Source organism: Cnephaeus nilssonii (assembly GCF_951640355.1).
Source record: "Cnephaeus nilssonii genome assembly, chromosome: 13".
In the NCBI taxonomy this organism is placed as follows: Eukaryota; Metazoa; Chordata; class Mammalia; order Chiroptera; family Vespertilionidae; genus Cnephaeus; species Cnephaeus nilssonii.
The window spans coordinates 37,281,013-37,307,715 of record NC_137084.1 but is presented as its reverse complement, the minus strand read 5'-3'; the positions used below and the strand labels follow the sequence as shown (position 1 = coordinate 37,307,715).

Genomic DNA, 26,703 nt, shown 5'->3' with positions numbered 1-26,703 from the left:
GAGAAGGAAAAAAAGAAAGGAATTCTGACATGGAGAAGAGATAAATGAGATGTTCCACTTGCAGGTACTCAGTAACTCAGTGAAAGTGATCATTATGGGCAGAGAGAGATTCAGCAATAGAGAAAGGTGCAACTTATCTCAAGGGTCTGGGGAAGGTGGGAATCTGGACGTCAGTAAGAAAATGATAACGCAAAGCAACATGGTTAGATTCTAGCTCTACCTACATCTCCTTGATTTTCTCCCACATACACTTTCCTTATCTTTCTCCCTAAGAATTTTTCCTTACTGTGTTTTTCTTTAACCTTTTTAATATATCCAAAACTTCTCTGCTCTACAACTGGCCATGATTTTTTTTTAATATTTTCAATTACAGTTAACATGCAATATTATTTTATGTTAGTTTCAAGTGTATAACATAGTGGTTAGACAATCATGCACTTTACAAAGTATTCCCCTGATATTTCCAGTATCCAACTGGCACCATACATAGTTACTACTAACTGGCCATGATTTAAAAAAATATATATCTGCTCAACTAACTAAATAAAGCAGGAAAATGAAATGTTTCACACTTCACTAAAAAATAGTCCAGCAAACCCTGGCCTGTATGGCTCAGTTGGTTAGAGCATTGTTCCATGCACTGAAATGTCCCAGGTTCAATTCCCAGTCAGGGTACATAGAAGAGGCAACAGATTAATATATCTCTCTCACATCAATGTTTCTATTTCTCTCCTCTCTCTCATCCTCTCTCTCTTTCTTCCTCCCTCTCTTAAAAAAAAATAGCCCAACAAAATGATTACACTGGCTCATTTTGCTTATATGTAATTTAAAAATATAAATTAACAATGAGAATAGGGGAGGCTGAAGAGATGGGTAAAAGTCAAAAAAGGGAGAGCTAAGTAAATCCCTGGAAAGAGCATAGGACTAGAATTCAAGGGGATTCTAGTCCTATGCTCTAGCCTCAACTCAGCCACTTACTAGGCTAATGTTAGGCCAAGCACTCAGGCTCTACTCGGTTCCTTAAGTGCAAAGAGAGATAAGCCCTTGCCAGTTTGGCTCAGTGGACAGAGCATCAGCCCGCGAACTAAAGGGTCCTGGGTTCAATTCCAACCAAGGGCATGTACCTCAATTGCAGGCTCAATCCCTGGCTCTGGTTGGGGCGCGTGCTGGAGGCAACTAATCAATGTGACTCTCTCACATTGATGTTTCTCTCTGTCTCTCCCCCTGCCTTTCACTCTCTCTAAAAAATCAATTGAAAAATATCCTCAGGTGAGGATTAACAAAACAAAAAAAAGTTAAAGTTAAAAATACCTGCTCTGTATGCTTTAGGCTGCTGAGAAAGAGGTCTGAACACAAAGATTACCAATATCATCCCTCTGAGTCGCTCTGCTGCTGTGTTCACATAGGATGAGAGCAGACTCTACTTGATGCCCAAGTGAGAAAGCACCCAGACTTAATCCAAGATTTAGATTCCAGTAGCATTTACGAGGATAATGTTTTCCAAAGCTGAATCCAGTCTCCCATACCAGAGCATTCTTTCACTGCTGACAAATATGCCTTTTCCTGAACTGAGTGCTTTCTCACCCCACAACTTATTTCACCAGGACAGTACCCTAGCACAGACCAAACCTGTCACAGATTCATCCACAGCATCTTACCTTTTCCAGGCTCACCCCAGTCCTCTTGACCAAGGCTTGCAGCCGGGCAATAGTTTCATTCTCCTTGAGGAGCTCATAGGAATGCAAAGGGGAGCCTGCGATGTTCCCATTCCTCTTGTCAGAGACAAGCTCAGAGGCCCGGAGCCTCTTCAGCTTGGAGGCACTCTCACTGCAATGAAGGTTCCCTTCAGGGGGAATGCCAAATGCCATGAGAATCTCAGAGACTTCCTGGACAAACTCCAATTTGTTGGGAAACTGAGGCAAGTCCTCCGGCAGCTCAATGAAGTGGTTGTCAATATCCACAAAGCAGAGGTTAGCCTGGCAGTCAAAAAAGGATGAGGAGTGTGAACCGAGCATTCAGGAAGTTTTAGAAAGGATAATGAACAAATAGAAAAGAGAAAACATCTGAAATGGGCACATATGAAGTCCAGTGTAAAGAAGATGGGGCTTGCCCTAGCTGGTGTGACTCAGTTGGTTGGAGCATCGTCCCATACACCAAAAGTGATGGGTTCGATTCCCAGTCAGAGCACATACCTAAGTTGAGGGTTCAATCCCTGGTGGGCCTGTGTATGGGAGGCAACCAATCAATGTTTCTCTTTCTCTCTCTCTCCCTCTCCCTCTCTCCTTCCCCCTCTCTTTAAAAATCAGTAACACATATCCTCAATAAGGATTTTTTTAAAAAAGAAGATGGGGCTCAGGAAGAAAATAGACCTAGGTTCCAATCTTACCCTGCACTTCCTAGGTGTATGATCTTGAGAAAGTTACTTAACCTCTCTGATTCTGCTTCCTCAGCTATAAAATGGAAATAAAGAGATAATATCAGAGTGGTAAGGATTATTATGCTAAACATAAGTATTTAGCATCTAGCACAAAAGTCTCACAAATAATGCTCATAAAATGTTTGATTCATGAATTCTTACAGTAGTAAAAAGAACACCAGGAATAAGTCAGAAAGTCTAGGTTTCAGACTTGACTCTGTCACTATCTCTCCATATGACCCTGAGGGGACCATTACCTCTTTCTGATTTGCAAGATTTAGTGGCTGTTCATGATGTTTTCTGTGCTTCCTTCTGGCTTTAAGATTGCTTCTGGATAGAGAGACTCTCATACACGTCTGGTGAAGTTGGTAATCTAGACTAGCAAAGAACAATTTGGCAATATCTATCTATTCTTATTTTACAGACAAAACTGGCACAGAGAGATAAATTTGTCCCAAGTCACACAGCTGGTAAGTGGTAGAGCTGGGATTTGAACTCCGCTTACCCTGACTTCAGTCATACCCTCAAGCTCTTAACCATCCACTCTTCCCCTTACTGGTCTTACATATTTCTTGTTTGACTTAACTGAAATATTTTATAGTTCCTGTCCCTAATGGAATTGTCTTGCAATTGTAAATCAGAAATGCCTATTATTTTATATTTATCTTATGTCCATGAACCTGTTCTAGCCAAGATAGGTGTCATTTCCTTCATTGAACTGCACTGCTGTTTAAAAATTTGTCTCTTTCATTCATATAACAGGAATATTACCTATATCACAGGTTTGTTTTGAGGATTATAAAACAATGTCAAAGACTTAGCACAGTGCCAGGCCCATAGTACATAACAAATGTTAATTAACATTGTTAATGTAAAATATAAAATTTCAATAAATAGATGTGTATATATACAGTACTACTAGATAGGAAAATTCCATAATAAAAGATGCTAATGTTGGTATCATCAGATTTGCTTAATTTTGCCACTGAAATGAGTGAATTTAATTTACACTTCTGATCACTAGTGAAATTTTAAAATGTGTATGTTTTATGCAATACCTTTCATGTTTTTAACCTGCTTTTCTATTGGGTTACTTATCATCATTGTTACTGATTTGTAGAAGTTCTTTATTACCTGCTGATGCTAATACTTGGTAGGTTGTATGTGTTACACATATCTTGTCATAGTTATCTTTTCACTTTAAGATGTCCTTTTCTTAATTTATAAAATCAAATTTATTAATCTTTTATTTTATGTTTTCTGTATCCTGTTTATGAAGTCCCTACCCAGATGTCAGAAAGGTATTTATTAATATTTTCTTCCAGAATTAGAGTTTTGCTGTTGACATTTAACTTCTTAATCCATCTCAAGTTTATTTTGTTATGGTGTGAGGTAAGGATCCTTTTCTACTATTTTCCCCTTTGAACAAGCAATTTTTCCAGTTCCGATATGAAGCAGTCCCTCCTTTGGCATGGTACCTCTATTGTATAACAAAGTGATGGTCCATTGATCTTTTTGTTTATCCCTGTACCTATTAAGTCTTGCATTCTAAAAGAAAGGCAGGAGGGTAACATAAGTACAGCTTAATATAACTATTTCACAAACTCTCAATCTATTAAAACTGAATGTTTTAACATGTCTGTACATGCATTCATTCAATAAACATTTGCTCAATGTATAAATTATTCTGCCTACCAATCTATAACTAAAAAAAAGAGAACTTTCCTATATCCATGATTCAAAGATTAGGAGAAGAATCACTTTAAATTTAGCCTTCTAGAGTTCCTCACAAAATAACAACTTTAAGCCCTGTCTAAGTTAAAGGGCCAATAATGTTTAAGATCTAAAAATAGGCTATTTTTGTTTATTCCATTAAGACTTTAAAATTATAAATGCTTTCAGATCAAATAATTTAAAAAGATAGTAAAGACGGAATTAAATTATCTAGTCATGAAGACCACCTGCCTGCTTCCTTAGCCCTGTCCATACAGCTAACAGAAGAAAGCACTGTGACCCACCAGAGACACAATGCATTTACCCCATGGGTTCTCCTCTTTAGAAGAAAAAAAGCAGTTTGTGGAATAGGAAACACAGAGGTAGCTAAAAATAACTGCATCCGCTCAACAATGCTTGGTTGGCTTTTCTCCCAATGCTGTGAGCCAAATATAGAATGTCTGTAAAGAATTTTATTAACTCCAAATGCTATATCCACATATTGAAGTTACAATCCTGATCAGAGGTGGCTAGAGGAGAGGAAGCCACTCAGGCACACTTCACAGATGGGCTAGAGGAAGATAGGTGCCTATGAGTAGATTCCACTTAGCCATTCTTTGCAGAGTTGGCTTAAAGGAGGTAAAGATAAGAAAGCAAAGTAAAAAAAGGAGGCCATTCAATTGCTAGGCTCATAGAATAGCCTCATGCTATTTCCTGCCAGCACAGGGAGGGCTCTGACGAACAAGTGTGCCTCAAACTCTCATTCACCCCTTTCCTCAGCTGAGACGAGGAGAACTGCAAAACAGACTGGCAGACCAAAGTATTCTGGAAGAGGCACTAAATCCAAGTGATCAGTTTTCCTCAATTAACCTCCTGCCTTCTTGGGAAAGGCCATGTGAAGACTTAACGGCTCTGAGGTAGTAACCACATGGATCCCCCAAATCCAAAAATCTCTCCCAAATCTCTTCCTGCAGGAGATCACAATGCCCTTTCCCAGCCCTAAGTTCCTAACGCCAAATCACAGCCAGCCTGACCTCCTCGTCTCTCTCCATGTTATTCACTATTGGAAGGGAAGCCCAATCCACAAATTACTGGGAAAAGACACTGTAAGAGTATCCTGAGAAAGACGAGGGAAAGTAGGAGAGAAAGAAGGGCACAAGATAGAAAGAAGTAGCACCCCCTTCTTTACTCATACTTCTGCGAGCTTCTCCTGACATAGCTGTGGATGAATTGTCTCCTTCCTGAACTCAGACAATGAAACCCAGAAGAGAAGGACAGGACAAAGGATGCCTCACAAAGGAGCCCAGCACTCTCACTTGCTCAGGGCCAGCTGAGATCATGTGTTGGTGTAAAAAGAAACAAAGGGCTTTTGAGACTTTTGATGCTCAAAGATGGAGCAGCAACTGATGAATTCTGACATAGAGGAGGGTCAGGGAATGTACACTCTACATCGCTGTAGATCAGGTGTGGGGAACCTTTTTTCTGCCAAGGGCCATTTGGGTATTTATAACACCATTCACAGGCCAAAATTATCAACTTAAAAATTAGCCTATTATATTTTGTCAAACATTTAAATAACTCATCCTTAATGCCTTGGCAAGGCCAGACCAAATGATTTCTTGGGCCTTGTTTGGCCTGAGGGCTGGACATTCCCCACCCTTGTGATAAAGTCCCTTTTACAGATCAAGCTTGCCCTACCCCAGTACCCTGATAATGCCCTTTTGCACAGGCCCAGGTGAATTTCCCTAGTACTGCCTCAAAGCTTCCTTCTAGCAGCATAAACATACCACAGGATGCCCGCCAAAATGTTGAAAGTAGTTATCTCTGGGTGGTAAAATTTGAAGTAATTTTCACTTTATTCTTTATGCTTTTGTGCATTGTTAGAATTTTTTACTATATACTAGAGGCCCAGTGCATGAACTCGTGCGCCAGTGGGGTCCCTCAGCCTGGCCTGCAGGATCGGGCCAAAACTGGCTCTCCAACATCCCTCGAGGGTCCTGGATTGCAAGAAGGTGCAGGCCAGGCGGAGGGACCCCACCGGTGCACGATCGGGGCCGGGGAGGGACACGGGAGGTTGGCCAGATGGGGAGGGGCTGCGGGAGGGCTCCAGGGCATGTCTGGCCTGTCTCGCTCAGTCCAGATCAGCCAGACCCCAGCAGCAAGCTAACCTACGGGTCAGAGCATCTGCTCCCTGGTGGTCAGTGCATGTCATAGCAATTGGTCAACCAGTCAACTGTCTGCCCCCTGGTAGTCAGTGCATGTCATAGTGAGCGGTTGAGTGGCCTTAGCATATCATTAGCATATCACACTTTGATTAGTTGAGCGGCTGACCAGACAATTGGATGGACACTTAGCATATTAGGCTTTTATCATATAGGATGTACCATTTATGAGACATCCCAAAGTTGTCTTTTAGCAATACTATCACTCATTATGTGTACCCATGGGTAATACACAGATATCCCAGAGGACATCTGCTAAAAATCAATGTAGAAAATATCCAGTTATGAAACTGCCCCCTGAAACCCTATAATTGCTTATTAAGTATAGACAGGTATTCTATAGTCCCAGTGTCACCACTCCTTCCCAAATAGACGACAGGGAGAATCAAAGGATGCAACAATGATGTGGAAAACTGAAAAAGTTTAAAGCCTCAATACCCAGAACAGCGTGAACTCTCAGGTTTCTCAAACAAGCCTGCTAAGAAAACTGCTGATGTCCTTGCAGCATCTTCATACAAACATATATATGAAACACACAAAAAATGATGCTGAGCCTTAGCCAGTTTGGCTTAGTACATAGAGAGTTAGCCCATGGACTGAAGGGTCCCAGGTTTGATTCCAGTTAAGGGCACGTACTTCGGTTGCATGCTAGATCCCCAGCCCGGTGGTCAGGGTGTGTGCGGGAGGCAACCAGGCAATGTGTCTCTCTCACATCAATGTTTCTCTCTCTGTCTCTCCCATGCCCTTCCACTCTTTCTAAAAATCAATGGAAAAATACTCTCAGATAAGGATTAACACAAAATAAAATAAAAAAATAAATACTAGTAAAACATTCCATTAAAAACAAAAAAAAAGGATGCTGAGTGATCCTAGAGGGAACAGAATTTGCCCTAAGTATACAGCAAGCTAATGCCAAAGATTAAAATAAAACTGACAAATCTGGCTTGTTGCCTAGTGACCTATTTATTAGATTATGCATGTAGCATGCCTTTTTGGCTTTACAGTTTCAACCATTTTTTGTTATTTTTATTTTGACTTTACAAAATTATAATTAGGTTTACTAGGAAGAGATGTCAATATTAAATATGCATTTGTTTAGAACAAACAAACAAAAAATCCCTGTTCTCCAATCTTTGGTATCTACTCTTTATGTATACACAGTGTCCCTAAAAAATATATACACATTTTCACAGCTGATAGCTTAATTTTGAAAATGAAATGTATTTTAATAAACACTGCCTTTATAATTATTCAAAGTGTGTATATACATTTTTTTGGAACACCCTATATTTATCAGTAGACAAATACATATAAAAACCCAATACTCCAATTCAATAGTTTTCCCCATCATTTAGATATTTTCTTCCTTTATTAATCTTGTCCCATCCAAAATAGCACAAAGCTCTACAGAATCAAAGGAGCAAAAGAGGTAGAAATAAAAAAAAGCTACAAGAAGACATTTTAATTCTAAAACCAAAGGAGAGAAATAAAAGAGTACAGAGATTCATTTGACTATAATTTAAATATTATAAATGTGATCTGAATCAGCTATTTCATCAAGCATGCTGTCCAGATATGCCTAATAACCTGAATGCCGCTCAGAAACAGGAGGTACCCTTACTCATATTCTTCAGTTACACCCCCAAAATTTCCTCCCCAAAAGAATTCTGATGGAGGAGAGAAAGTCATGTTCCAAAGTCTTCTTCCCAGACCTTTCTAATGTCTAAGAAAATCAGAGTAGGGCCCAGCCGGTGTGGCTCATCGGTTGAGCGTCAACCCAGGAACTAAGAGGTCACCCTTTAGATTCCCAGTCAGGGCACATGTTTGGGTTGATCCCCAGTAGGGGGGAAGAGGCAGCCAATCGATGTTGATGTTTTTCTCTCATTGATGTTTCTATCTCTCTAGCCCTCTCCCTACCTCTCTCTCTAAAAATCAGTAAAAGCATATTAAAAAAAAAAAAAGTCAGAGAAGGAAAGCTGTTTTCCCATCTAGTTTCATAACAGTCACAAAATGACCTAAAAAGGTAAACCAGCTCTATTGTTAATTGTAGGAAAATAAAAAGTAAAACAATGTTATTTAAAAGCATGCTTTAAATCTATTTAGAATGAACTAGGAAATAAACATGTAAATACATATTTTAATCAATTCTTTTGGTATTTAAAATAGGAAAGAAGAGCAGGCCACCCTCACAGCAAGAGAAGCATTCTCTCAAGACCTTCCTATACTGAACAAGGAAAGTTTATGAAGCTGACTCTGTACCACAAGAATCACAATGATCAAGTCAACTTTTACAGATCAACGGTGGCCTGTAAAAAAAAACCCACTGATTAATTAATATACAGCTGATTACTAGAGTAGATATAAAATTCTATTTTGTGGATTTCCTTAAAATAAAGGGGGCAGAAGGTATAGAAATAAAATATAATGTAAAATATAATGTATAACTATTGAAGCTCTGGGCACTGAGAACATACGATTCCTTATCCTACTCTTTTGTATATGTTTAAAGTTTTATATAATAAAAAGAGTTTCTAATAAATATCTTTAAAAGAGTGTGAAGTACTGTGTTTGAAAACCTGTATGAAAAAGGCAATTCACAACTGTATAAACACAGAGATATGTCATGTGATAAAAATGACCAGTGTTTCTGGAATGATATAAACTGAGCTAAATGTTCATTGTTTTTTACTTTTTTCCTGGAAAGTTATTAATGTTCCCCAAAATAAAATAAACAGTGGGTATACCCCAAAACCCTTCTCTCCCAATCCTAGATTAGGCCAGGGGACCAAGCTCCACATTTCTCTCACCTCTTGAGGCAGCTCCAGCTTTGACCGGTCATCCAGGCCATTGGAATGCAAGCCCATCAGGTATGGAACAGGAGCATCTAAGAAATGTAGGAGAGAAGCTGGGAGAATAGGGACATAGACATGCTGCCACTGGAAAGGAAACATGAGAGCTGTAATTGTCTCCGCCACAGTCATCAGTCTCTGGTAATCTAGGCCAAAACAAAAACACACACAAACCAAACAGTCAAAAACGAGGCAATTGCTTATCAAATAGTTAAGTTAAAATTACAATTTCACATTTAGAAAGGATCAGAATAAACTTCAGCAAGGGTATGCGTGTGATTCCCTAGTGGGTGTCAGAGACCTTAACAGATCACAAGTTGAACTATATCCTCCTACATACAGGTCCCTGCTTATAATAAAATTTAATGTGAAAATATTATAGAAATCATAAATAGCACCTTGCTAAACCAGAATGTTAAGTAGATTCTCTTAAGTGGAAGTGAAATGAAAAGAACAGTAGTCTGGGTCTCCGTTTATTCAGCACGGAAGCCCAAACAGGCTCTTTACCACTCAGATATGTCTGCATTCTATAAGAAGCTACAACGCTTCCTGAATGAGAACAGCACAAATGGGTTATTTTAACACTTCCCTAGAAATTGAAAGACCCACAAGACTTGACTTTGATGACTCAAAACTCTTGTTTTAGGTCAAAGACAGAGTGGAGGGGAAGGCTTGTGCTCAAAGCTTAGCTCTTCTTCAGAATGCAATTTCTAGTTTTATTATTTTTTAATGAATAATAAATACACTGGCAAAGCCAATAAAAAGGACCAGTTAAAATTGAAACTAAAAAAAATCACTATTCAGCCCTGGCCAGTTTGGCTCGGTGGATAGAGCGTCGGCCTGCAGACTGAGGGATCCTGGGTTCAATTCTGGCCAAGGGCATATCCCCGGGTTGCAGGCTCGATCCCCAGTGGGGTGTGTGCAGGAGACAGCCGATCAATGATTCTCTCTCATCGCTGATGTTTTTATCTCTCTTTCCCTCTCCCTTCCTCTCTGAAATCAATAAAGATATATTTTTAAAAATTACTATTCACAAATGGTATGTCCCTTTTTCAGGCAAAAAGGGACAGCAAAGAAACATACATTTTAAAATCATCCTTCGGGAATGGCTAGCTTCAAATGAGCTTTCATAGGGTTAGTGGTTTCATGTACTGAAAACCCACCCCACCATTTAAAATCACAGCTTGGTTCATAAAGAAGTTATAAGTAACAAGAAGCTTTCCAGAAAATGAGGAAGACTGAGTAGGAATAGAAACTGGTATGTATCAAACTAGGTAGAAGTTTAACAAAGAATCCTACCTCTGCTTACAAATGCTTTGAAAGTTATCACCCTGCTCATGGCTAAGGAAAGAAGAACAAGACCTGGAAATCATTTTATTTTTTTAACTAGTAATGCAAAATAAATAGCAATTATTGACTAAAACTTCATCGTTTGTAACATTTTGTTGTTGTTGTTAATCCTCACCCAAGAATATTTTCTCCATTGAGAAAGAGAGGAAGGGAGGAAGGGGGAGAGAGAGAAACATCAATGTGAGAAAGACACATTGATTGGTTGCCTCCTGCATACATCCCAATCAGGCTAGGGATCAAACCTAGGACCCTTCAGTTCACAGGCCAGCGCTCTAACCACTGAACATACCAGCCAGGGCCATAGTCTCTAACATTTTTATTACACTACAGAAAAATGCATCAAGGAAGATGATTTGACTATGGGTGGTGGGTACACAATGCAATACACAGATTATGTATCATAGTAATGTACACTTGAAACCTATCTGACCCTATTAGCCAATGTCACCCCAATAAATTTTAAAATTAACACATGTGTGTACTCAATGTTTACATAAAAATAGTGCATTGTTTAAAAATATTTGGGAGGAGGGCATTAAAATAATTAAGAGATCACAGGGGTAGAACTCTAGATCAAAAAGAGGAAAACTTACAACTTTCTCTGCATTGTTTGTCCACATATTATTTGTTTTTTAAAACTATAATTTTCATTAGGAATACACACAAAAAATTATCTGTGGTAACCACAGGAAAGAAAGAGGGAAGATTTCATCTTACTACCTTTAAAAATGTTTTGAGTATATGCCTTGAGCATACATTATTTTTGCAATAAAAAACTAATGTCAACAATTTGTTTTTGTTAGTTGAACCTATAACTGGATTATATAATTTAACCAAATAGTATGTAAACAAGTGATGAAATATAAGGGCAAAAGAAAGAACAGTTTCTGTGAAAACAAAAATAAATGCTTTAAAAAGATTCAATAATGCAAAGTCGCTAAAATACTATAAGTGAATTAGGAGTATCATGAGGCAATAAAGTGCAAACTAGGGAAAACTGCAACAATCTACAGGTAGCCTCCATTCTGGTTCTTTTGCAATGTTCTTAAGTTCTTGCTCCATTTTTTAAAAACTGTATCTGCTGGGGGAATGGGAGTGGCCGGGGAGAGGCCAATTGGGGGAGGGGGGGAAGACATATGTAATACTTTAAACAATAAAGAATTTCAATTAAAAAAAAAGATATCTGGCACCCTCACCATTGCTGTTCAGTGGTTAGAGCATCAGCCCACACACCAAAGGGTCATGGCTTCAATTCCCTGTCAAGGGCACATACCTGGGTTGCAGGTTCGATTCCTGTCCCTAGTCAGGGCCAGAGCAGGAAGCAACCAATCAATGTCTCTCTCTCACATCCATTTCTCTTTCTCCCTGCCTCTCTCTTTTTCTCTCTCCTGCCCTCCCTCCATTCCACTCTCTAAAAAATCAATGGGAAAAATATCCTCGGTGAGGATTAATAACAACAAAAAGAACTGGTATCCCTCTCATGGTCCATTGGTTTGCCATCTACCACAAACCTGAAAAAGATCTGAGTTTTGCTCAAATTTTAACAACCCTTGACCTTTACAGTCAGCCCCACTGTATCTGACATGGAAAGGGAGGCCCTATGCAAGAAGAGAGCTCTAGTAAGCATTGACTTACGCTGTGAGTAGAGCAGAATCTGAAACTCTAGAAGAGCACAAGTAAAAAGCTGAAACACATTCTCTACCCCAAGCAGTTCAAAGACCTCTTTGACAGGAAAGTCGAATAGGGGAAGCTCATTGGTACTTGGTCTCTGGCAGATTATTGGCCCATAGACCCCAGAAAACTTCAAGGACCGGCCGGGAGGTGGGAGTGGCACTTCGTAGAGTACGTTGTATATGTAGCTCTCAAGGGGCAGTGGAGGGGGCTGAGGTGAAGTGACTGCCTGGTGAAGTTGTTCCAGAACACTCCGACATGCTTTCATGAAAGACATTGGCGTGATGAGGCAGATGCACTTAGAGACATACAACGTGTCCCGGCTAATGTCGTAGGAGTTGAAGCGCTGCAGCTTGGTCCCAGGAGTGCCTTCACCATCCTCCATGTCACTGTGGTCTCGACCATCAGCAGGGTGAGCATGTATGACATCATACTCAGCATTATGCATGTGGTAGAGTGTCTGCATTGCACTGCAGATCTGCTTGCTAGTCACCTCCTCATAAAATGTGAGGGCAAACCCAAATGTCCGAGAGCCATCCTCCCTTGTGATAATAAAGGCATGGAACTGTGGCTCTCTGGGATCAGCCTGGGTCTTGAATGCTAGCCCTTTGGGCATGCATAGCTGCAAAAGACAAGGAAACAAGTGGTGAGAATACTCACTGCTGACCCTCTTTCAGAACACCCACCATTATTTCTTTACTTATAGAGCATCCACTTCCTGGTGTTTGGGATATCAAGATCAACACAGCTAAATATCTGTCCTAAAGGTCTCCCATTCTAAACAGATACACAAGTAAATAAAATGATAATGCAGTTATCAGGGCTATAGAGAAGTATATACAAAGTGCTAAGGGAAGAAAGAACAGACAACTCAGTCTAGGAACATCAGAAAAGGCTTCATAGACGAGGTTATATTAGAATTCATCAGGTAGACAAGGAAAAGAAGGGTATTTGAGGGACAGAAAAAAATGCACAAAGAAAAGGAGGAAAAAGAAAGCAGCATGATAGCACGTACTGAGAGATGATGCTAGAAATATATCTAAAAATCAGATAGATACAACTTTGTATCTAAAAATACAATAAAGTTTTAGACTCTATCAGCTCACAAATTAATTAATTTTGTCATCAATAAAACCTTCTTTCTATTCATAGAAAAAAGGGTGCTCATTTCATACAAAGCAAGGAGATGACATAATCAGGATAAAGATGTACTTTTTTCACTTTAACTCATATGGATTATATAAAGAAACTTGGAAAGCTAATCAAATTGACCTGAATCAATCAGTCCCCATTTTCATTTTACACAAACCTGGCTATACAAACGAACTACCAGCAGCCTGGATTAACAAATATAAGGACCTACATTATGTTATATCCATTAGCCTTGACCTTGACTTCCCAAAGCCTAGGTGTTTTTAGAATATAACATGAAATAAGCACTGGACTAGGCATTAAAAAACTCTAGGCTCTCCAAGACTGTTAAAAGTAACAGCAGTGTTTTTATACATGTCCTATTTAAAATTATGATGAAACAAAAAGTCATTTCTGTCATATAACTCAGACATGTATAACATAGATTGAGATTGCTTTTAAACCTCACTCTTATGTAATTTCAATGCTATAAGCAACCAATAGTTCAGTACCACACAAAAAAAGTTTGCTGACCCATTACTATATATTTGTCTGACACAACAGAAACACACTGTGACTTTTAGTATTTTGATAAATGTATTCTGAATATCTGATTTACTGATCAAAATGCAGAATCATGAGCAATATATATACGATCCCTTTTTTAAAATTTACTCTTGTAAATTCTCATATTTGTAGTTAACAAATACTAACCATTCCCACTGCATCTTGGTCAAAGGGATTCCATTCTACATTCTCAGGATATCGTGCAAGGACCTTAGATTTGAATGTTCGTCTTAATGGTGTCTGCTCAAAATTTTCTCCTACAAGAAAAAGAAAGAAGTAAATCATCTCCACAAAGTCCCTTGCAATCACAGGGTTATGAATGTCTGAGCTTGGTAGTCCAGCAATGTACAGAAATAAAGGCAAAGCAAGTACAGAAATGCCAGCCATCTAAGAATAGGAAAGGTATTAAAGTTATTAGGAAAGAAAAGGTGCTGTAAGTTTAGCATGGTTAATATTGGACACCACTAGCTATCATTCCTTTTCATTAAAATGAAAATAATTACTACAAACCCAACAGTTAATTTTCTTGGGAGAGAGGGGAGAAAGCACAAGGAATGATAAAGGATTATATCCATCTCTTTTTTTCTGAATGCCATATTTAGTTTGCTTAAAGTCAACTAATAACAGCATTGAAGCATAAATGGTTTTAAGTTCAGAATGAAATATGCATTTCTATGATCTCTTAAAAAATACAAAGGAGCTTAAAGATTCAAGAACAGCAAGAAAGCAGACTTCAAGGTAAATCTAACAAGCTATTTTATCAATTCAAAATCATTCGAAATTTCTGAAATTCTCCTTTGTTTCCCCCATCTTCCTCCTAAAAGCATTACAGCATATTGAAAACAGAGCATGAAGTGAAAAGAGGAAGAACCAAAGAACCCACCACCTAGAGGGATACAAATGTGAAAAATCTACTAGTCAAACGGGCACAAGAAAGTTAGAAGGTCAAAGGGTACAAAATGCCACCAGAGAGACATATGTAAGAGGCACCAGAAAGCTTTGGGTAGTCTCAATTTTGTTTTGTTTTTACCTTCAGTTGTACTGGAAATGAAAGGGCTGGCACCGTCCCTGGCTTTAGAAGCCTGTATGTACTGGCATAATGCTATATGACAAATGAAATAACAGAGTATTACAATAAAGTAGTGTGATTCAAACTTTTTGACCATGACTCCAGTATGAAATAAATTTTTCATCATGAAGCAATAAACACACACGATGTATATCTAAATTTACCTAAAACAAAAATTTCACAAAATAATACTTACCCTTACTATGTCATTACCTCTCATAATTTCTGCTCTATATCATTAAAACTAAATATGCTAATTGCTGACCTACTAATGGTTACAATTCAATTTGAAAAACATTAGAGTATAGTATAATGGGATGAAGAACTCAACTGGTATCAAAGTACTAAAAGGCACTAGTGATTTATCCAAAGTATGCTACCCCAAATATTGCTTTTCCTTAGGGGTTATGGAGTAGGGAACAAATTAAATGTGCCTAAATATGTCAAACAAATAAATTTATTAGGAGTCATAGAAAAATATGTAGGAAATATGATCAAGGATAATTCAATTGAATTCTGTATCTGTTTATTGAGCAATTGAATTCTATATCATTTTATTTATGCTATACAAGGGCCTTAAGTACTGTGGGGGATAAAGATAATCCAGATGAGCAACTATCCTTAAGGACCGTACTATCAAATATATGTAGGGAAAAGAACATACACCAATAACTATTTCACAGGGAGGTTATTATCAGGGAGGCTCCAAATCTTCAGTTTATTTGGTCTAACTATTCAGACAAACTTGTACAGAATCCAGTTCACATGCTCTAGTATATAATAAATTGTGTTCCAACTATAGTTTTTATAAGTTGGTTTGAAACCCAAAGGGGCTGGTGATTACTAAGAAAGATGCATTCTTCACCAATACTGAATTGGGGTGACCTAAAGTCAGACAGTCCTTCACTCTAAATCATCCCAGAGACGTTGAAAAAATTTCTTTAAAAGTATATTTGGCCCTGGCCAATGTGGCTCAGTTGGTTGAATGTCATCCCATGCACCAAAAGGGTTTCAGGTTCAATACCCAGTCGAGGTGAGTGTGGGAGGTTTCTCTCTCTTCTCTCTTTTCTCTTCTCTTCTCTTCTCTTCTCTTCTCTTCTCTTCTCTTCTCTTCTCTTCTCTTCTCTTCTCTTCTGTCTCTGTCTCTGTCTCTGTCTCTGTCTCTGTCTCTGTCTCTCTTTCTCTCCCTCCATCTCCCTTCTTCTCTCTAAAAACATTTTTTAAAGAATATTTTGTAGCCAAAACCGGTTTGGCTCAGTGGATAGAGCGTCGGCCTGCGGACTGAAAGGTCCCAGGTCGATTCCGGTTAAGGGCATGTACCTTGGTTGCGGGCACATCCCCAGGAGGAGGTGTGCAGGAGGCAGCTGATCGATGTTTCTCTCTCATCGATGTTTCTAACTCTCTATCCCTCTTCCTTCCTCTCTGTAAAAAATCAATAAAATATATATTTTTAAAAAGAATATTTTGTAATAATTCTAAGGCACCTGTTCTAGAAACTAATAATGTTACTGCTTTTAAAATAAAAACCTTCACTTCCATTCTCTCAGGTTTTGTCCATCATCATTGTAAGCCCACTTATTCATAATTTTCAACTTCTGACAATTTTTCAACTTTCTGTTAGTAAAGCAAGTACCATCATTTCAATTCCTCCCATTTCCTGATCCCTTCTTCCAAACTGATTTTTCTGAAACTCTTTTCCAACAAGTTTCACTTCTTAAATTACATTTGGTAATCTTCACTAAAGAACACTGACAAAATCAGCAGCAGGCAGCTGGTACCAGCAGTAGCAATAAAGCCCTACAACACTGTAGAGCTTGTCTCGGAGCTTTCAGTGACACCTGCAAAGAGTCCACCCATTCCAAGTCTGCACTTACAGTACAAAGTAATTAAACAGCAAGCAGACGACATAATGATCTTGTCTACAGTCTGAGATTCTCAGAATGTATTTTTAAACTGTATTCAGTTCTGAGAGAAGATAAGGATTTCTTCCTGCTAAGCTTCTTCACTTTTAATTGTCAGTTTGCTCATTTCTTCCTTATTAGACTAGAAAATCCCCTCAGCAAAAACCACAAAATATATAAACCTACAGTAAGTCCTCACTTAACGTCATCAATAGGTTCTTGGAAACTGCAGCTTTAAGCAAAAAGACGTATAATGAAACTAATTTTACAATAGGATAATTGATATAAACTAGAATTAAGCTCCTTTTGCATATTTCTGGTCACAAAAACATCTCTAAACTTCTAAATAAAGACCCAAAACACTTCTAATATTAAACAATGAAATGTGAAATATACTGTATATATGTATATGTGTGTGCATATATATACGTGTGTGTATATATATGAAAGATTAATACAAACAAGTAAGATCATTATTTCCCAACCCACTTATTCCCGTTCAGGGTTGCAGGTGGCCATGTGACAGAGCAAAGCCTTACCCAACCTTGCACAGGATGCCATTCCATTGCTGGGAGCACTAACACCCATACTCACTCAGACTGAGACAATGTAGACAAGCCAATGCACCTGACATGAACATCTTTGGAATGTGAGAGGAAACCATAGTATCCAGGGAAAACCCATGCAGATATGGGGAGAATGTGCCAACTCCACACAGACAGTAGCCCCAGCCCAAAATCAATTATTTTTTCATCAATGTTATAATGAAATGACATCGAATGAAACTACGTAATTTGAGGACATGCTGTATATAGGAACCACTGCCCTATATGAAAGCCTTTAGAAAAAGATATTTTCCTAAGATGGCAATGAGGTGCCTCCTAAGACATAATGAACATGGAAATGAGGAATGGGGGATTACTTAAGGAGAGAATTAAAAAAAAAAAAAAAATGAAGCCAGAGGTGGACATGATGAGCTGAACTGGAGCGTAGACAAAGAGAAAGGGGAAGCTATGAATTACAGGGAGAAGTGGTCTTTAGATCCTCTGTCCTCACCACCACCTCTCCACCTCCTGCCGCTTCTTCAAACAAGCTGAATAAAGAAGTCTTAAAGATAAAGAGTCAGGTTCTGAGTGGAGGCACCACAGAGAGTGCCAACCTTAAACAAAAATCTCCTGTGTACTAGATTGGGCCTATAACAGGAGCATAGCATTTCACTGAGAGGGAAAAGGAAGGTGTACAAAGAAGAGTTATGAAGCCCCTGAGAACAAAGCATGTTTATTACAGCTACCCTATAAAGAGTGTGAGAAAAGTAATAGACAAAAGAGATTCACAAAACTAAGATCTTTTTTTATTAAAAAAAAACAATTGAATTTTTCATCATTTTACTGAGGGCTGAGTTTTGAGAATAAGCACTAGAGACTTAATGCCTCAGGAACACCAACATTAGCCCTACCTCCTGAAACCTGTATGCATATCACAAGCTAATCCTCAATTATTCAGACCTTTGAAAAATTAAACAAGCCAGCCTGGTGTGGCAAGTGGATTGAGTGTCATCCCAAGAGGTCCCAGATTCGATTCGCGGGGTGGTGGGCTCGATCCCCAGTAGGGGGCGTGCTGGAGACAGTCGATTGATGTGTTTCTCTCTCTCCCTCTCCCTATCTAAAAATGAATAAAAACATATTTTGAAAAGAGTTAAACAATATTAGGAATATGACATCACAATCACAACTGTCCTACTGTCCTAGAAATAATAAGCGATTATTTGCCCAACACATACAGAGTATACAAAATATTGGTAGGTCTGGATATCGAAACTAAGGCCCATTTCTAACAGCTAGATAAAAATTAGTCAACTAGGTGTCTGTCTATCTTTGTGAATCTGCCACCAGGAAAGTACAGTTCAGATAAATCATTGCAGATTTTCTTTTTAAGCTTTCATGCCTTGCAAAGACTTTCTAATGGGTTCTTTGTTTACTTGTTCTGCTTTGACCAAGCCAGAAACAAACTGACATCTGTACTGCTATTCGGCTGTTGGTACTCGTTTGATTAGAATAACCCTAAAGGAGGGATGCTTATGCTGAAAAGCTTCAAAGCCTAAAGTCTCTGAAGATTTATAAAATTTTGTATAAATATAAATTTTGTTTAAATATAAATACATTTATATTTATATTTAATATGTGCATTTTTCTGGGGAGAGAACACAATTTTCATCAGTCTCAGAGTCCCATGACCCAAAAAGGTTAGAAACCACAGCTCCAAGTGTTTCTTCTAATTTGGGCAGGAAACATTTTGATCACTTACAGATTAACCTAAATGGGCAGGTTTACATAAAGTCTAAAATAGAACACATGTACTACTAAATAACTACTTTCTAGGTGAACAAAAAATAATAATAATTGACTTTGTCAATAGAATAATTTTTATCTAGTATGATGAAGGTTTTGCTTCCAGTTATGGAAAAGTAGTTCCTATGAGACCAACTCTCTTGCACATATATATGAACTCTGGACAAAATATTTTTTAAAGAAACAACTATCCAAAGTACTGAAGAAGAAAAAGCATGCAGATTCTGAAGTGGGAAGGAGGATCAACACTTGGAAAAAGGTAACAACACTGGTTTCCCTTGTTAGGGCTTTTGGCCAGGAGGTCTCAGTCTGTACCATGAGAGGTGGCTAAAATTCAGACAAAGGCCCACAGTCTTACTAGCCTGAAGAACCTGAATACAAACTATAAGGCAACCACTGCAGCTGGCAAGTGAGGGAGGGAAATCCCAGAGAAAGCCAGAAAGGAGGTGCCCCAAACCATGTATAAACTCTGTCCAAGTCTCTGGATGAGCAGACCCCAAGCAACCAAGTTAGGGCTAAAAAAAAAACACAAAAAACTGAACAGAGATTTAAGCTGCTGCTTACTATAGGGGAATAGAGTTTAACAAAACAACCAAAATTCAATGCTCTTTGTTGGAAGTTAACAGAATCCAGAGTCTCTACAACATAGGTATCTCAATATCAAGAACACAGTCACAAACTGCTCAGCATATAAAGAAACAGGAAAACATCATTCTCTTGAAGAGTCAATCAATAGAAACCAACCCTGAGTTGACGCAAATACTAGAAATTAGCACACAGGATTTCAAAAGAGCTAGATCAAATAATGAAAAAATAGATCTCAACAGAGAAACAGACAGTAACTCAGCGGATGGGCTTAACAGCAGATTAAAGATGCAGAAGAGTTAATGAACTTAAAAATAAATTCACAAAAATTATCCAATCTGAAAAACAGAGAGGAAAAAACAGGGGGGGACCCCAGCAGAGAGGACCTGAGAAAACTGTGGGTTAACAAGTTTAACATACATATAATTGGAGCCCCAGAAGGAAAGGAGAGCAAATGAGATAGAAAACAATATTTTTAGAAGTAGTGGGGGGAAAACACACACAAAATTTTCCCAAATTTGGTAAAAGATATTGTGAAATAATTGAAATAGACGGATATCTGCCCCAGTTCCTAGCACAGAGCTCCTGAAATCCTTGTGATTTCTAAGTGATAAAAACACTAATAGCATCTCTTATTCTAATATTAGTCTTTAACCTCGTCCCTGACATAAGGCTTCTAAAACCCTTGTAAATTCCTAAGTTATAAGAGCACTAGGAGCATCTTTTATTCTATTGAGGTGACTCTGTGTAAGCCCCTAGATGGCTCCTGGATAGGGGCTAGTCCAAACGCTGATGAGAAGCTTGGAATTTTCAGCCCCTCCCCTCATCCTCCATAGAGGTAAGAGAGAATAGAAAAGGAGTTAATAATTGATTATGCCTACATGAAGGTTCCATAAAATCCCAATAGTATGAAGTTCAGAGAGCTCCAGGCAGGCAAACACATCCAGAAACACCCAAACTCCGCAGGGACAGAAGCTCCTGCACTCAGACCTTTCAGACCTCACCCTTTGTATCTCTTCATCTGGCTGTTCATCTGTATCCTTTATCACATCCTTTAATAAACTGATAAACACAAGTGTTTCCCTGAGTTCTGTGAGCCACTCTAGCAAATTAATCAAACCCCAGGCGGGGCTGTCTTTGGAAGCTCAATGGTCAGAAGCACAGGTGATAACCTGGCATCTGAGATTGCTGTTTGAATGGAGGCAGTCTTGTGAGACTGAGTCCTTAACCTGTGGGATCTGATGCTATCTCCAGGTTGACAGTGTCAGGACTGTAGGACACCCAGCTATACTGATCAGAGAATTGCTTGTTGGTGACCAAAAGTGTCAGAGTGAAATATTCTTTTTTTTTTTCCTTTTCTTCTTGTGAAGTGTTCTTCATAAGTAGTAAAGGAGATACATAGGCAAGAAACACAGTATAGAAGAAATGGTTTTTTTCCTACCTAAAAAGGAAAAAGCTGTTTTTTTCCTTTTCAGAACTAAATTTACAGATGCAAGAAGCTCAGTGGATCCCAAGCAGGATAAATACAAAACAAACAAACAACAAAACATACATAGGTACATCATAGTCAGATTTGGGGAAGAAAAGGAGAAGGGGGAGAAAAGGAAAAGATTTAAAGAAAAAGAATCTCGAAAGGAGCCAGAAAAAAAGAATACATTACTTTAAGGAGAAAAAAATAATTGAAATTACCACTGCCTTCTCATCAGAAACAATGGAGGTTAGAAAACATGGACTAACACCTTACAAGTAAAAAAAGGTGGGGGGGGGGGGGCAGAAAAGGTGGGGGGAGGGGCAGAATTCTATTAATAGAAATAAAAAATCTTAAAAAATGAAGACAAGCCCTGGCCAGTGTAGCTCAGTTGGCTGGAGCGTGGTCTTATAGTCCTTAAAAGTCGTTGTTCAATTCCTGGTCAGGGCAGACCCAGCATACAGGTTTGATCTGAAATGAGAGGCAACCTATCATGTTTCACTCTTCTCTCTCTCTCTCTCTCTCTCTCTCTCTCTCACACACTCTCTCTCTCTCTCTCTTCCCCCTCCCCCCCCCCCCCGCCACTCCCTTCCTTCCCCTTCTCTAAAATCAATAAAAGCATGTCCTCAGGTGAGAATTTTTTTATTAAATTATTTTTTTAATATATTTTATTGATTTTTTACAGAGAGAAAGGGAGAGGGATAGAGAGTTAGAAACATCGATCTGCTGCCTCCTGCACACCCCCTCCTGGGGATGTGCCCGCAACCAAGGTACATGCCCTTGACCGGAATCGAACCTGGGAACTTTCAGTCCGCAGGCCGATGCTCTATCCACTGAGCCAAACCGGCTTCGGCGAGAATTTTCTTAAATGAAGACAAAATAAAAACATTTTTAAGTAAAGCAAAACTAAGAGAATTCATCACCTGCAGACCTGCACAAGAGGGAGAAAAGCCCATCCCAATAGATTGTATACTGTCTGATTTCATTTATATAACATTCGTGAAATGATCTAATTATAAAAATAAAGAACAAACTGTTAGTTGCCAGAGGTCAGAGATGAGGGGCTATAAAAGGGCAACCCCAGAAATTCTTGTGGTAATGGAACCATTCTGTATCTTGATGGTATCATTGTCAATATCCTGGTAGTGATAATATAGTTTTGCAAAATGTTACCACTGACGGAAACCGGATAAAAAATACAGGGGAATTTCTGTATTGTTTCTTACCACTGCATAAGAATCTATTATCTAAAATTAAAAGTTTAATTTTTAAAAGCAAATTATGAATTAAAGATAATGTTTTTAACAATCCGTCAATGTTTTAAAGCAGAGGTTTCAAGCATTCAAAGCTATACTCTGGACAAAACTCGTTGAAGGCAACTGAACTATCCCTCTCTTCAGGCCTGAAAATGTTACATGAACTGCCTTACCTCACCACATCAACACCAATCCTATAGTCCAGGGGTCCTCAAACTTTTTAAACAGGGGGCCAGTTCACTGTCCCTCAGACCATTGGAGGGCCGGACTATAGTTTAAAAAAAAAACTATGAACAAGTTCCTATGCACACTGCACATATCTTATTTTGAAGTAAAAAAAACAAAACGGCAAAAACACCCGCATGTGGCCCGCGGGCCGTAGTATGAGGACGCCTGTTATAGTCATTCGCATTACCTATAGCAAGAGTGATGAAATTATTTTTCTTGGGAGTGGATATAGCCAGATTATTATGCTATCCTTTGCATACTGACATTCTGGGATATCCTAGAATTGATCCTGTTGGTGACATCAGTCACCACCAATTCAGTGCCACTCATGCTATAATCAGTTTACTTTCTGCACTAAAAGATGTCACTGTATCTTTCCTGTAACAAACACTCCTGAAACAGACTGTCCATCGGAATAGTAGTTCTATCAAGTCACACTTCTATTTCTAGTGCATGCTGAAGAACCAACTTGTGTTTTGTGTTCAACTCATTTGTTGCCCCAGCATTTCAATTCTCTTTGTCCTCCAGATAATTTCTGAGCCCCTGTACAAATCAGAGATTATTTCCTGTCATCTGATCGGTGGGGCACACGTAATAAGAGAAGGGAAGGCCAATTTCTTTTTTTTTATTTTATATTTTATTGATTTTTTACAGAGAGGAAGGGAGAGGGATAGAGAGTTAGAAACATCAATGAGAGCGAATCATCAATCAACTGCCTCCTGCACACCCCCTACTGGGGATGTGCCCACAACCCAGGTACATGCCCTTGACCGGAATCGAACCTGGGACCTTTCAGTCCGCAGGCCGATGCTCTATGCACTGAGCCAAACCGGTTTCGGCGGGAAGGCCAATTTCTAACTAAATGAGAATTAATCTTGCTGTTGTTTTCGGGTGACTACTTCATTATCAGCACTTTTTAAATAGAGACATCTTTTAAAAACACAATGAGGCTAGCAGAGTTTTGGTAGCTACAGAAAACTAACACTACACTCTATTCATGACTCTCCTTCACTTCTTCTACATATGAAATTGAAGTATATTTACAGCTCCTGCAGCATCAAGTGAAGAAGGAAACTACTCCTTGAAGAGGCAGCCTGTACCTTGGCCCCACATCACCAGCCGACTGTGGTGCTCAGGAGTCAGACATTCACAAACAAATACCCAGAACGCAGGCAATGAGCTGCCCCTATCTTGAACAGGCCACAAGGCCTCTTTAAGGCACTAACGCAGGAAAGCTGCTCACCAGGCTTTTCAATGGAAGAGGAATAGAAACCATCTGTTACTGCCATGTTTTCCCCTCGAGGCAGATTTGTTCACTTTCTCAACATATTTTCTTTGTGAGGTAAGTTTAGACTTGTATATACAGCCATTACTTTTATTGATAATTTGCCTTCTGCTTGAAATCTTTCAGGCACCAACCTAGTCCAACTCATGTACCTAGTTCTAAAATGTACTATTTTAACAAGAGACTGAGGTTTGAGAACCTATCCAGATAGGACTGCTCCAAACCACAGCTAGGACAGAACTTTGGTAGCAAGACATCAAGTATAGATACTGCCTCCCTTCCCGTCCATCTGAAGACCCTGCAGGGCACACATCTGTCAAGCTAACATCTAAGTATTGGCAGGGATGTGGTGAAAAGGGAACACTGTTGGTGGGAATATAAATTAGTCCAACCACTATGGAAAACAATATGGAGGTTCCTCAAAAAATTAAAAATAGCCTGACCGGCGTGGCTCAGAGGTTGAGTGTCGACCAATGAACCAAGAAGTCACGGTTCAATTTCCACTCAGAACACAAGCCCAGGTTGCAGTGAGGGGTGTGCAGGAGACAGCCAATCAATGGTATTATCTCATCCTTGATGTTTCTATCTCTCTCTCCATCTCCCTTCCTCTCTGAAATTCAATAAAAATATTTTTTAAAAAAATTAAAAATATATCTACCATACAATCCAGCAATTCCACTTCTGGGTATATACCCAAAGGAAACAGGATTTCAAGGAATATATGCACACCAATGTTTAATTGCAGATTATTCACAATAGCCAAAATATGAAAACAACCAAAATGGCAACGACAGATGAATGGATAAAATACGTGGTATGAACACACAATGAAATATTAATCAGCCATGAGAAAGGAGGATATCCTGCCATTTGCAACAATATGGATGGACCATAATGAGCACATTATGCTAAGCAAGGTAAGTCAGACACAGAAAGACAAGTACTATAAGTTATCACTTATCTGTGGAATCTAAAAAAGTCAGACCATTAAAAAAAAAAAAAGATGGTTACCAGGGGACTGGGGGGGGGAGGGGAAGGGAGGAGACAAGATTGGTGGTGTTCAAGGGTACAAACTTGTACAAGTAGTAAATAAGTCATAGAGATCTAATGCATAGTATAATGAACATAGATAATAACATTGTACAAAGATGTAATGTGATAAATATTGCTTCAATGGCAATCATAATATATAAATGTATCAAAGTAACATGCTGTATACCTTAAATTTACAAAGTTTAATGTGTTAAATTTATCAAATAAAACTCTTCAGATGAAAAAAAAAAAACATAACTGAAGAAAGGAAAGGAGAAAGAGCTCTTGAAAGTAAGCGGAAAAAGCCTGGAATTCTAGGCCTACTACAATCAAGATTTATACAAATCACTAGAGGCCCGGTGCATGAAATTCGTGCGGGGGGGGGGGGGGTGTCCCTCAGCCCGGCCTGCACCCTCTTGCAATCCGGGACCCCTTGGGGATGTCTGACTGCCGGTTCTGACTAAACCGGCAGTTGGACATCTCTTTCGCAATCCGGGACCGCTGGCTCCTAACTGCTCACCTGCCTGATCACCCTAACCACTCGCCTGCCTACCTGATAGCCCCTAACCGCTCACCTGCCTACCTGATAGCCCCTAACCGCTCGCCTGCCTGCTTCATTGCCCCTAATCCCTCTGCCTGCCTGCCTGCCTGATAGCCCCTAACTGCCTCTGCCTCGGCTCCTGCTGCCACAACTTTGTCCAGAAGGACGTCCGGAATGACATCCAGAAGGTCATTCGGCTGTCTGGTCTAATTAGCATATTACGCTTTTATTATTATAGATTTTTATCCTCCTTGTGTCCAGCTACTCCACCTTCATATAAGGCACCTGCTAACTTCCCCATTCTCACCCCCCAAATCCCTTTTCTCCATCTTTATACATTATCTGTTCTAACTCACTTGTGTTTCCTCAAATATGGCATGCTTTTTCATGCCTTCATTCTTTTGCAGATGCTATTCTCTCCCTAGAATGAACTTCATACACTTCTGTGCCTGTTAGCCAATCTACAATTATTCAAGTGAGTGCTATCAAAATCTACGGTATTCCAACAATGTTGCCATTTCTCCTTCTCCAAGTTCTTCTTGGTCTCTTCTGTGAAAGTTTTTGTCAGAGTCATTTTCTAGTCATAAAACAAATCTGCTCCATTAAACTTAATTCATATGACATGGTTTTCAGATCCCTCACCACCCTGACTCCTAGTACTGAAATTAGTATTCTATCTAGGTGTGGTCTAACTAGCATAATTTAAAACAGGACTACTACTCTTTTTAAACAATATATATTAATGCAAGCTAAAAATCACAACTTTTTGTCAACTAAATCACACTTTTGCCATAAATCAAACTTGTAACTATAAAAGCCTTACATTTTATTGTCTTTTGGGGGGGTTAATCCTAATCAAGGATATTTTTCCATTGATTTTTAGAGAGAGTGGAAGGGACAGGGGTTGGGAGAAGAGAGACAGACAAGACATCGATGTGAGAGGCACATCAATTGGCTGCCTCCTGCACACACCCTGACAGGGCTGGGGATCGAACCTGCAACCCAGGTATGTGCCTTTGACCAGAAATCGAACTCAATACCTTTGGTGTGCAGGCCAATGCTCTAACCACT

The 26,703-nt window shown here is 39.1% G+C and overlaps 1 protein-coding gene across 2 annotated transcripts in view; it reads right to left on the bottom strand.

Annotated features, from left to right (window-relative positions):
* DENND5A (DENN domain containing 5A) overlaps positions 1-26,703 on the bottom strand; it is a 77,915-nt gene that overhangs the window by 35,650 nt on the left and 15,562 nt on the right. For both annotated transcript variants that reach the window (XM_079786939.1, XM_079786938.1), the window contains exons 2-6: positions 14,950-15,021; positions 14,067-14,176; positions 12,186-12,843; positions 9,159-9,346; positions 1,659-1,976 (exon numbers count right to left, since the gene is read on the bottom strand). In XM_079786939.1, coding sequence (XP_079643065.1) covers positions 1,659-1,976; positions 9,159-9,346; positions 12,186-12,843; positions 14,067-14,176; positions 14,950-15,021 — 1,346 coding nt within the window. The remainder of the gene's footprint in view (positions 1-1,658; positions 1,977-9,158; positions 9,347-12,185; positions 12,844-14,066; positions 14,177-14,949; positions 15,022-26,703) is intronic.